Source organism: Drosophila mauritiana, chromosome 4, assembly GCF_004382145.1.
Source record: "Drosophila mauritiana strain mau12 chromosome 4, ASM438214v1, whole genome shotgun sequence".
NCBI lineage: Eukaryota > Metazoa > Arthropoda > Insecta > Diptera > Drosophilidae > Drosophila > Drosophila mauritiana.
In genome coordinates, this window is record NC_046671.1 from 474709 (window position 1) to 486543 (window position 11835).

Below are 11835 nucleotides of genomic sequence, written 5' to 3' on the forward strand. Positions count from 1 at the left end.
ATTCATGAACTTCATGAACTGGATTGGCAACTGTAAAATATAATTTTTGTGGGATGCAGATTTAAGTATGACTTTGTTTTGTATTTGGTTTTAAAACTTTATTATATACTAGTAAGTTTAGCAATATTTGTGTGTGAGTAAAATAAAGTATGCTTAAATAATTCATATTAAGTACAAACAATTGTTTCGGGATCGTATTTTTCTGTATGTTACGTATATAATTTAAGTGAACATTATCATATGTAGTATTTTGTAATTTTAGAAAGTAAAGCTAGAATAATTAGATTAGGCGGAGTCTTTGGTTATCTTATTGTATATAAGATCTAAAAATTCCTTAAAGTAAAATCGGCAATGCCGGAGATTGATAAATATTGCTGAGATGCGGCGGGACGCAAAATCGTAAAAGATTTACATTTACATCAAGTCGCTGTATTCGGGTAGTTGCGATTAAATCGGTTGCAGATCCATATTCCTATTTTTTTAATCAAAAACCGCCGTACCCACTTATGTCGGACGGCTTTAAGTGATCAAACACGGTTAAATGGTGTGAGGGATGGCTATGATGATGGTGAGTATGTGGATGAGTATAGCTTGGGTAGTTTGCTTGGGGTGGCGTATGACCATATGGGTGGTGTCCAAATGGATAATTTGGACTCGGAACATGTAAAGTTGCAGAGCTTGTTGGCCCAGTAGTCTGAACGCTACCGCCAAGACTATAGTGACCATGTGTTCCTGCGTATTCTCCTGTAGTATGCTGTGGATGGGATCCATATGCAGGGCCGTACATTGAATTTACATTTACGGAAGAGATATGTGCCATGTGGTGCGCTTGGTCCACATACATTGAATGCGGATGTGAGTGAGGTGGATGAGGATGGGAAATCGTGTGAAGATTAGGCTCAGAATTATTAACATTCGTGCCCAGGGCGCTACCAATCAAATGAGGTGTATGATGATAACCCGATTGATTATGAATGGGATAGTCAATATTGGTGTCACAATTGTTATTATGGCTACTTTCATTGTTGCCCTTTGTTTCTCCATTACCATAGATAGCAACGTTGTCAGTTCTTGCAGACGAAGCAGAAGCGGCTAGACTGCTTACTGAGAAATTGCTATTGCTTACATTGCTATTCTCACTTGTAGGTCTACAAGATTCTCCCTGCGCCGAGTTCTCTTGTTTGCATTGCTTTAGTTGCTGCTGTTGATTTTGTTGGTGTTGTTGATGTGGTTGCAGGGGATGTTGATGCTGGTGCTGCAAGCTCAAGATACGACTTTCCACAGCAGCCGCAGCTGCCGCTACTGTCGCTAATGGTATATTGCTGCAATCTTGTTCTCTGATTGCTGGTATTTGATCAACCAGCGATTCGAGTCCACATAAGCTTTTATGAGCAACATCTGAGGATATATGACCTGATGGGGAGGAATTCTGATGAGTTTGATTTCCAAGTCGTGGACTCAAATGCTGCTGGTGAGCAGAGATCACCGTATAGGGATTTGAATTCTGTTCTTCGTAGCGCCAGTTTTCCGTCTGCTCCAGATGGAAATGGTGCATAGGTGGATGTTGTTGCCTATGTGTCAGTTTTTGTGCTGGTTGATTACTTTGGTGAGGATGAGGCGAAAGCCATTGCTGGTAATGTTCGTGAGGATGAGCTGGGTTCGCCTCGGTATTAGGTACAGGGCTATCATACTGGACCTTATCCATTATTTGAGGGTGTTGATGATCCAATTCCACGGCTTTATTTAGCACCCGTGAGCCCACTTGAGAGCCTGAGTGTTCGTCTGGTGGATCGAAGTCGACTGTTGAACACATATTTGGTGAACTTGGCGGAGGTGTTTCACCCAAGTGCGGATGATCCCGCATATCTAGTCCACCGTCTAGGTTTCCATGCTTTTGTTGAGGAAGATGGTCGTTTTGCGTATCGATGACAGGTGACGAGCCCTGAGCAACAGAAGCCACTTGCCCTACCGGTGGAGTTCCGTGTCCATGAACTTGAGTATAATTGCAGTTAAGGGCAGGAGAGGCCATCGGTGATGCTGATGCAGTGTACAAAAGGTGCGACGGTGGGGGGGTATTGTACAAACTTGGCGGCATTTGATGACTACTTTGCGGAGACGCTGCAATATGCTCCATGGATATTGGATGCATTGAGCTTGCCGACAATCCTGCTGTTGTGTTTAAATTGTTATTACCGTGTTGAAGTTGTTTAACTGCCATTATGTTGTCAATTGCGGGTTTAAGTTTCTTTGGTCTGCCTCTCTTCTTTTTTGGTGTTTCAATGCTGCCACCGCCAGACATCACCGAAAGGTTAAGAATATTATTAAAATCATGACTGGGTATATGCTGTCCGGCCAATGAAGCTTTTCCACCGACGGAATGATCAATAATATCTTGTCCTTTTATTTTCTTCGGACGGCCCCGTTTTTTCTTCTCTAGTGGTTGCTGCGACAAGGGCTGCTGAGAACCCAACACGGATAAGTAATTGCTTTCATTAATTGAAGGATTATGATTAGACACTGGGAGTAAGGGTGTATTTTCTGTCGCATAGGAAAACGATTTCGCATCAGTTGCATTACTTGAAGATGGCGCAGTGGGATCCATTTCGGGAATCATTTTCTCCGATTGAACCTGATCTGACTCCTCGGCGACAATCCCACACTCTGCATCCCCTGCGATTGGACCACTACAGTTACTTACTACTGTTAAACTGGATGGATGATCGCCAAGAGAAGATTGATGTGTTTTCTTAATTTTACCAACGATATCCACCTGTTGCTGTTCGCTACATAGCCGGATCCTTTGATCCGTAAACACACACTCTGATTCATCGATATGGGGAATCTGTCCGTTCAGAAAGTCCCGAAACTTTTTTAGAGCCGCATAAAACGGTACTTTGTCAGCGGCGCGCGGCAACTGTGCGCATCGTGCTGAGGATGAGGGCATCACCCAAATGAACTGAAATATAAGAAAGAAAGGAAGCCATAAATATTGTATAGTTCGGCTACATGATGCATATAAATCCTTGCATAGTCATGGCAAAAACATTTTGGTCACTATAACGCTCCCAAACAGCAAGAAGCTTTCACGATGTAAGAAATGCAAAGAAAATATGTAACAGGAAACTAGATCTTTAAACAATAAACCTCAATATATAACAGTAAGAAATTTATTATTATTATTATGCATCACCATCAAAACAATCTATAAATAGTTGAGCAGCGTAGGCTTTGCTTTCCTTCGACGGCTGGATATCAACTTATTCAGTTTCCTGCTGCAGCTGTAAGAAAAGCGCTGAAAACGATTCGAAGACAGTGCCATAACTTTAACGAAGTCCGTGTGCAGGGAAAGAACAGGCTTTTTTCTATGGCAGCCCCTATGGGTCCCAATGCAGACCGCTAATTTAAAAAGGTGCAATTTTACTCTACGAGTAACGGGTATAATGATTTCAAAGAATCTGCTATCATTACTAATTTAAATCGACAAATAATAGTGCGAGCTATTATAAATGGTATTTAAGTAATTTAAAAGCATATCTTACAAATTTTTTGTCGGTTTCGCGCTATACAGATTTTAGGCAACTAGCGCTGAAATACTTACAGTGTCAGTGCCATCAACACGATCAGGTTGGCGACCAAAGTGAAATTCCTTTTTTCCCGAAAACACTTCAAATATTAGTTTGCCATTAAAAACGGCTACTTTTGGGCGAAACCTCTGAAGTTTTTCAAGCAAAATTCGGCTGCCCTCTTTTATTTCCTTTCTTGTAAGGTCAGCAGATCCTTTCGTGGCTCGAGCAACCATATTGGTAAATCCTATTCCTTGCTTTATCAGCATGTGATCTTCATCAGCACTCATCTGCTCCTGAGTAAGCCCCGCTAAGTAAAGACACTTCCAGAAGTGATTGCCTGGACCTGCGTAATGGTGTCCCTTGTATGCTGCAAATAACCCAGGATTTATCCCGACCTGTAAAGCGTACATGGAAAAAGTTAATAACATTGTTCTTTGAATATAAATTGTGTTTTTTTTGTATTTTTAAACCCGAAATTTACAACTCACTATAACGATATCAAGGTTATCACATAGATGATCTGGAATTGTCCGTTTAATCACTTCCTCCTCGGACATTCCATTAAATCTGTCATGTTTTTTGCGTTCCTTGGGTTTTGCAGCTTGATCGCCACCACCATCTTCACAATCTGCTCTGCCACCAGATACCCTAATAATAATAATAATAATAATAATATGTTAATCTTTTTTTAAAGCAGAACATCTAAAGGAATAATATTACGTAGCTGACACAGTAATGAAATGCTTTGTTTTTTGTGGATCCCTTCCATATTATTACAAACAAAATTAAAACAATATAGTCAAAACACTGGAGTTCGGATTCTCTTTGTTTTGCTAAATAGAGGGCAAGATATGAAAACAAGAAAGCGACTGTTTCCCAGATTGAACACCGAGATCACTGGTCTTTTGTATGGAGGCTGCTACAGATCATTATATATAAGAAAATTCAAACAGCAAATACTTTTGACAAAAAGGACAACACTTGGATATTAACCCCTTCAATTCCCACAGCAGACAGCACTCCTTCCTTGAAGCCAGATTTGTCGACCCCGCAATGCATGATGAGTCGTTGGTGCGAACATCTGCCATGACAGCTTTCCGGGATGGACGGATTCTCTATTTATACTCTACAAGTGGCGGGTAGACAAAGATCGTAGCTAATAATAAATTTATAAGTAAACGTTTACTTCTACCTGATACATACTTTTCAAGAAATCAAACATTTTACTCTAGATAAAGTAACGGGTAGAAATAAATTTCAAATAATTCTCCAGCCTGCGAAAATATGGCATTAAGCTGTCTAATTTGGTCCTGTCAGTAAATCGAATTGGAGGGGATCCGTCTTTACATGTACTTTCGGAGCCTGTATCAAACTACGAAACTACCACCAGTTCCATATGAAATCGGGAAGTAATCATATTGTTGCTTGTGGTCGAGTATTGTATATGCTAAGAAAGTTATATAACTTATCGACTTACTTTTGTTGATCTACTGGCGTTGTCATTTGTGAGGAATCTGCATTAACAGCTACTAGCTTCTTTTTGCGGCCTCTTTTTTTTGGCATTGGCTTGAAATTTATGCCGCACGGAGAGCTATCAGTTTGTTCCAATACAGTTGTACTTTGTTGACTGTGTCGATACATTTCTCTGCTTAGACATTCGGGAGCATCATTTGACACTAAAATCCCATACCGCCCTGGCCCAGTTGTGACAGCATCCAAATGACGATGTGATGGTGAATGCATGTGCAACTCCTCACCCATAAAACTGTAGGGATCGACAACAGAGGCATGACTTGAGCATCGAGTGCCCTCACTCAGTTCTAGGTGAGACTGGGAGGCCAGAACCTGTCCTTGACTACTGTTTGATGAGCAAGCATTGGGGTCAGTGTGAGCTTCCCCGGAGAGTGTAACTTTTGTCAATTGCAAATCATCAGGCTTCTTCTGGTTTTGCGTCATGAGCACGATATTCGAATGTTGCATTTGATGCTGAGGAGTAATGGAGTGTGTGGACGAACTATGAGAATTTGGTGTTAAAACGTCGCCAGCACTTGTCTCATAACCATCATCTTGATTTTCAGGTTTGGTGTTGCTTGGAGAGAGGGTTCTGCAAAATTAAATACAAGCTTTTAAAAGAAATGAAAAATAGTACATTTTTTAATTTCTAGACAATAATTAAAACTGAAAAACTACTTAATAAATTTTATTGAGTTTCATTGAACTGAGCAGGTGCTTAAGCTGTGATTTGATTTTGTTAAATCTTAAAAAAGCTCTCCTATGCTATAAAACCTAATTGTTACATTCTTGTTTAGACAATGTATTCTTGGTTGTTCTGTACGTGGGCTGACGTATGAATGTATCCAAATATCCGAATTTCTTCTGCCTTTTAGGTCCTAACAATAAATTCTAGTCATCATATTATTACTTACAATGACCAAGACTTATTTTCGTAATCAGATTTGATTCCTTCAAAGTGTGGTCAAAATGTTACTAGCTTTTTGAGCATAAAACTCCACTTATAAAAATGTGAACTTAGCTTCATTTTAACCACTTTATATCATCGCTGCAAGAAATGCAAAATACTATTTATATTTTTCTGTATAAGCTGCATCAACCTTGGCCTGACACAAAAAAAAATAAGACATTTAAAAATAATAACAGATTTTGTATAAATTCTGTAGTGACATACCATGCAGCCTGACAATATGTTAATACTTTTTAAAGTGTGTAACTACTTACAATTTGAAGGCATGACTGGGTTCTTCGTGGAAATCATCCATAATAAGATCATGATAGTTTTCGCGCAATGGCAATCGTTGGTGTGCCTGTTGATGTTGGTGCTGATGGATTTGCTGTGACAGATGATGTTGATGTTGTTGGGAAATAGGAGTCGATTGATGTAAATGCCCGTGGCAATCCATTAGATGCTGAAGAGGTTGCTGCTGTTGGTTAAGACGTTGATGATGCTCACTTTGATGGGCACCAAACATCGGAGGATTTTGATAATGGGAGATATAGCCAGCATAACTCGCAGCCTGCTGATGGCGAGGACTGTGTTCATGCATGCTTTGTTGATGCTGATTATGAAGAAGGTGCTGCGGCTGCATCATTTGGGCATAAAAATTATTGTGCGACTGACTGTCGATATTAGAAGTCCCTTCTGTTTGGCCAAACTGGCCCGAAGCTGCATTATTATGGTTATCCTGCAATGGAATTGGACTTGCTTGTAAAAATGAACCAGAGCTTTCTTTCTCGATTTGTAGCAAAAGTTCGGAGTGACGATTCTGATGGTGGTAAGACAGCTCCGAGCTTACATTCATGGGCTCTTGCTTCGTGTCACTCGCTGCTGTCGCTATGCGTTGTTGCCCTTGCCCGGATTGGTCATGGTGAGGCGTCCATAAAGAAGCCCTTCGATCATCCAGCAAAATATCACCTGTTGCTGTCGTTACTACTAACTTAGTAGGAATTCTTAAGTTCAAATTGGAAGAATCATTTGCACAACCAACGATTTTATCATTTGCTAATATACTTGTGGAACTAGTAGAATTATACAGACCAACCGTACTGTATTGCAATTTGTTATCAATAGTCGAAGACGGTGTAGTCGAGGATTCGCCTAGAGTGCTAAGATTGGGCTCTTCAGATTGCCTGCCCGGTGTGTTCGATGAAGGCGTTTGAGGGGCAGGAACGACTAACTCCACGCTTGTGACCAGTGCCTGCTCTGGGGGCATATAACAGTCGTTATCATATGGCAATATTTTTTCTGGACTTTTTCTTTTTGAGTTGCCTACAGATATTGTCCCTTCAATGACGATCTTACTGTTGTCATTCAAATGCTTCTCCGTTTCAGGATATTTATTTGACTTGGTGTCCGACATTTTTGATTTCGGATCCATATTGGGCTCGACTTCTGGATTGTCCACATCATTGTTCTGAATGCTGTTGTGTTCAAGAACGGACAGCTTCTGTCGTTTGCGATTATTGGGCAGGCCAGAGACATACTTGCCTGATTCATTGTTGCCATGTTCTACATTAGTTATATATGGTGTTAATGACATCAAAGTTGGTACCGTCCCATCTTCTGGTCCCGAACTTGCATCCACCTCTGATGCCATTACAGTGCAAATAGGTTTTACTGCCTTCTGAACTATTGCTTGCTCAAACAAAGCTAAGTTTAAAGAAAGCAGAACTTTATTGGTATACTTAGAGTCAGCAAATGATCTAGCTGCTTGTATTAGAGCTATTTTTAAGACTAATGGAGCTACTGTAGGCGTGTAAGTGAAGGAACTACTTAACAGTGGAGGGATTCCACTTTCCTCTTGCATATCCTATTTATTAACCGTCCATTTAGGAAGAAAACTATGGTCGCTTTCAATTACATCCAGTAGCATCCTCATCAAATATGATAATTTGATCAAATTAACAATTTGTTAGGTTTGAAAAAATTCTTTTGAGAACCGTGTTATGTGCCAGATGCGCTATAAGCCTGCCTAAAAATAAATCACACAAACAGTTAATTAGATAAAATAAAGAGAAGAATAAAGGAATGATTATAATTTAAAGTATTCATAAGAAAACTTCACAACTTTTAACTCATCCTTGTCTTTGTGCTCGATCAACAATGAATACCACGTTGCAATGTAAATAAGCTTTTCTGAAATAAGCTTTGTTATATTGAATTGGAGTGTGTATGCTGATCTATATTTAATCCTTCATACCTATGCTTATAGACCTTTCTTACATTTACATTAATCGTCGTCATCTGCCGAACACAAACATTATTTACCGTCTTATTCTCTCCGCGATTTAAACTTTATACGGCTCGGTATATGACTATGTTTAGATTTTCCAATACTGATATTTATCCAAAGCATTTTTTATTCGTGCGGCCTCGCTTTGTTTCAGACTATTCATCGAATGCAATAAACCCTTTTTCTGGGTAACTAATTGACTAATAAGAAAATCGTCCTTTGTATATCCTAAAATCATAAATCTGGAAATATATTATTATTATACCCGCTATTTGCAGGGTTAACGGGTATTGTAATTATATAATTCTGATCAGAATCAATAGCCGAGACGATCTGGCCCTGTCCGTCCGCCTGTCCATATTTCTTGGTTTTATTTTTTTTGTCCGCGAATAACGGTAGAAATAAAAACACAAAAAAACTTTGGCCATGCCCCTCCTTACACCTACAAAACGACCAACACGGGCACTTCCACTTCCACACTTATGAACAATATCTATCGATAAGCCAGATAAATTAAAGAATTTTTATATTTAGGACTTTTTAAAGGTAAGATATTCAGCCTTTTTTCTAAATTATTTTGTTGAAATATTAGTACTATAAATGGAGTTTCATGTGTAGCTTATTTGCGAATGGCATATATAAAATATATGGCAATAAATTAAAATTATTAATGCAAGCCTTCCCAAATACAAAAACAATGCTGGCTTACTCTTTTTAATCGCCTGTGTATCAACTTTTGAGACACCAATGGTACAAATATGCATACACATAATATTTAGCGGAGCCTCAAAATGCAACGAAGCGAAAATGGCAGTAGCAAGCTGTGAGTGTGTGCATTACCATTTGTATGCAAGTACGTATGTATAGGGCCGTACGCTGTTGAGTTTACATATGTGTGAGTCTAAACTACTGTACCAGAAAGTTTAGTAAAATCAGAAACAACAGCCAAATGAGTACGCACTCTCAAAAAAGCTCAAGCCGTGAGTTCGTATATGTTCAAGAGATTTTTTTAAGAGAGGCAATATGTGGTAACTCGGTGTATTCTTCACCCGCGTGTCGATAATGTATACCATACGTAAAACAAGCCGGCCTACCGAAAACGTTTAACATTTAAATCTCGAATTTATAAGGTCGCCAAAATTGCAAACAAAAAGTTCATTCATTATTAACATAGGTAGACTTAGATCAGCATTAGAATGATCACTTTATCTAAAATGTTGCATCATTGTCAGTCCTTGTTTGTAGTGAAGGGAAGCCTTCTAAAAATCATCAAGGTTTAAAACCATCACAAAGTCAGAAGCAACAATATACAAACTTCCAAAAAACTGCCCATACGAAAAATTTCGAAATTTTTTCTTGTTTTTTAACTTTTGTATTTATTTTGCCAATAACAATTCGACTACCAGAACAATGTGCCAAAAATTTCAAAAATGACGATTCGTTCAGGTCTTGTCCGAGATGTCGAAAGATGTGAGGAACTATAAAAGATAGAGGGCTGAGATAATACAGGTGCCGGAACATAGACGCAGCGCAAGTTCGTTTAGCGATGTTGCCACGTGCACTCTACGTCCACAAACCATCTTGCTTTGATTAATACTTTATGGTTATCTAAATTTTTATATTTAGCTACGTTATGTGAAGATTGTGGACAGAAAGTGTATACTAGATTCGTTGAAATTTATGTAGCATTTCAAAGGATACACGAGTATATATATATATATATAGACAAGTCGATCTGACAATGCCAGGTTGTCCTCACGTTGGTCGTCCGCATATTTCTGAAGATTTTATTAAAAAGGTCGTCCAACCAAAATATACTACTGTCAAACTTAAAAAGGTCGCAGTTCAACAAATTCAAAAAATTTGAAATAGCGGTTGCGTTGGAGTGGCAAGCTCTGCAATCCAACTCTTAATTTTCTTGATTCCACTATGAACGGAAGTACATTTATTCTTTAAATTGTAAATTTCTGCCGCGTGTTTTGTCGTCTGCAACGGCACGATTTTTCAAATCGTATTTGTTTTCTGTCGAATTATTATATATTATTATATATGTATATTAAACATTAGTTGAATTCATTTTGATTACGCTAGTTCAGAGGGAATACACTTTATAAATGTACACTTTATACGCTTTAAAAAATGGCTGAATAATTAGTCAAATATAAAAAAAAAGAAAAATTAGTCAAATATAATAGCGGTAAGGAGATGGAATTTTGCTTCAGTAGCCCCAACATATTATTTTTTAAAATGTTAATTCGATTTTTTTAGCACTCTTATTTGCGGAGTCTTTGTCTTTTAGCTGCTAATATTTCAGTTAACAAAATATGGGCGTTCGTAAAGAGCACATGGAAGCAGTTTTGAAAATCGCTGGGGCTACCAAGGCAGGCCAACAATTTTTATTTTTCTGACTAATTTTACATAACTTTTTCTTAGAAACTCCCTGTTCACGAAATGTACGAAAATAGGAACGAAAACAATATAGCAGCAGTATCCTCAACAATCTTGGATTTTCGAAGCTTCGAAGGGATTATCCATTTTTGAGCCCAATAAGTCGGAGTTCGGACTACAAGGGCATTGTGATATATTTTAAAATTAGTAAAATACAAATACGAATACGAATTAAAAACACTGACAGGGTGTATTGCGCACATACATCTATAAGTGTATGTATCAATTTATTTTTACTTATACTTTATACACTAGTCAGTGCTGTCCCGACAATTTGGATTCGGATTTACGGATACGAAATACAGACCCGATACCAAAATAAAAGATAAAAGACTAGTCGCTACTCTTCTCGTTTTTTCACATCCATATATACGTATATATACACATCTACATATCTGCTTTATATATGTATTTCTGTGGGTTCACAGAGATGCTGTTTCTGTTTTCGCTTTCCACAGTGGATGTGGCAGATGGCAGCGAGATGAGAAGGAGAATGACCAGAAACGAGGAGAGAACTGAGAGACGACCAACAAAAATAAGTTTGCGTGTATTTGTATTTATGTAGAAAATGTGCGAGTATATAGGTGGTCATATACTCACGTTTCGCTCGACGGTTTAGGCACAGGATAAGTACAGGGAAAATCGCGAACGCAGTACGTAACAGTTATATTTCCATTGAAGTAGCAATTGAAGCACTGCTCCTTAACTGGCGTTCGCAGTATGATGCACATTTTGCATAATTTCAATTTCAAATGTACATGCAGGCATATGTATGTGCACACATGTCGTGTATGAATACACACACACCCGAAGAACAGTAGTATGCCGCAGAAATTATTAATTTGCCTCACAGCACCGTTGCACGTTCAGTCGTTAAATTATTTAAATTCGCGATGTATCGGAATCAAAACAGAATTCTCGATTAGATTTATTATAATTTTCCACTTTCTGCTGCTCATCCACGACGAACCACAAACAGCAACCAACACCAATAACGCCGCAAATAGAAAGACTAGGAAAAAGGAGCTTTGCTGACTTATTTGCAGTTTATCGGAGCTTTTTCGGTCAGACGA

The 11835-nt window shown here is 38.6% G+C and overlaps 1 protein-coding gene across 2 annotated transcripts; it reads right to left on the reverse strand.

Annotated features, from left to right (window-relative positions):
• Nucleotides 1-475: 475 nt before the first annotated feature.
• Nucleotides 476-11801, reverse strand: LOC117146343. 2 transcript variants are annotated; one of them, XM_033312479.1, is made up of 6 exons: nucleotides 11363-11801; nucleotides 6303-8049; nucleotides 5044-5670; nucleotides 4055-4214; nucleotides 3599-3961; nucleotides 476-2956 (listed from the first exon to the last, which is right to left on the reverse strand). In XM_033312479.1, exons 2-6 carry the CDS (start codon nucleotides 7886-7888, stop codon nucleotides 485-487), a joined length of 5208 nt encoding a protein of 1735 aa, XP_033168370.1. In that variant the 5' UTR covers nucleotides 7889-8049; nucleotides 11363-11801; the 3' UTR covers nucleotides 476-484. The 2 variants fall into 2 exon arrangements, with proteins under 2 accessions (XP_033168370.1, XP_033168369.1); XM_033312478.1 differs by having other exon boundaries at nucleotides 6303-8053.
• Nucleotides 11802-11835: the final 34 nt, after the last annotated feature.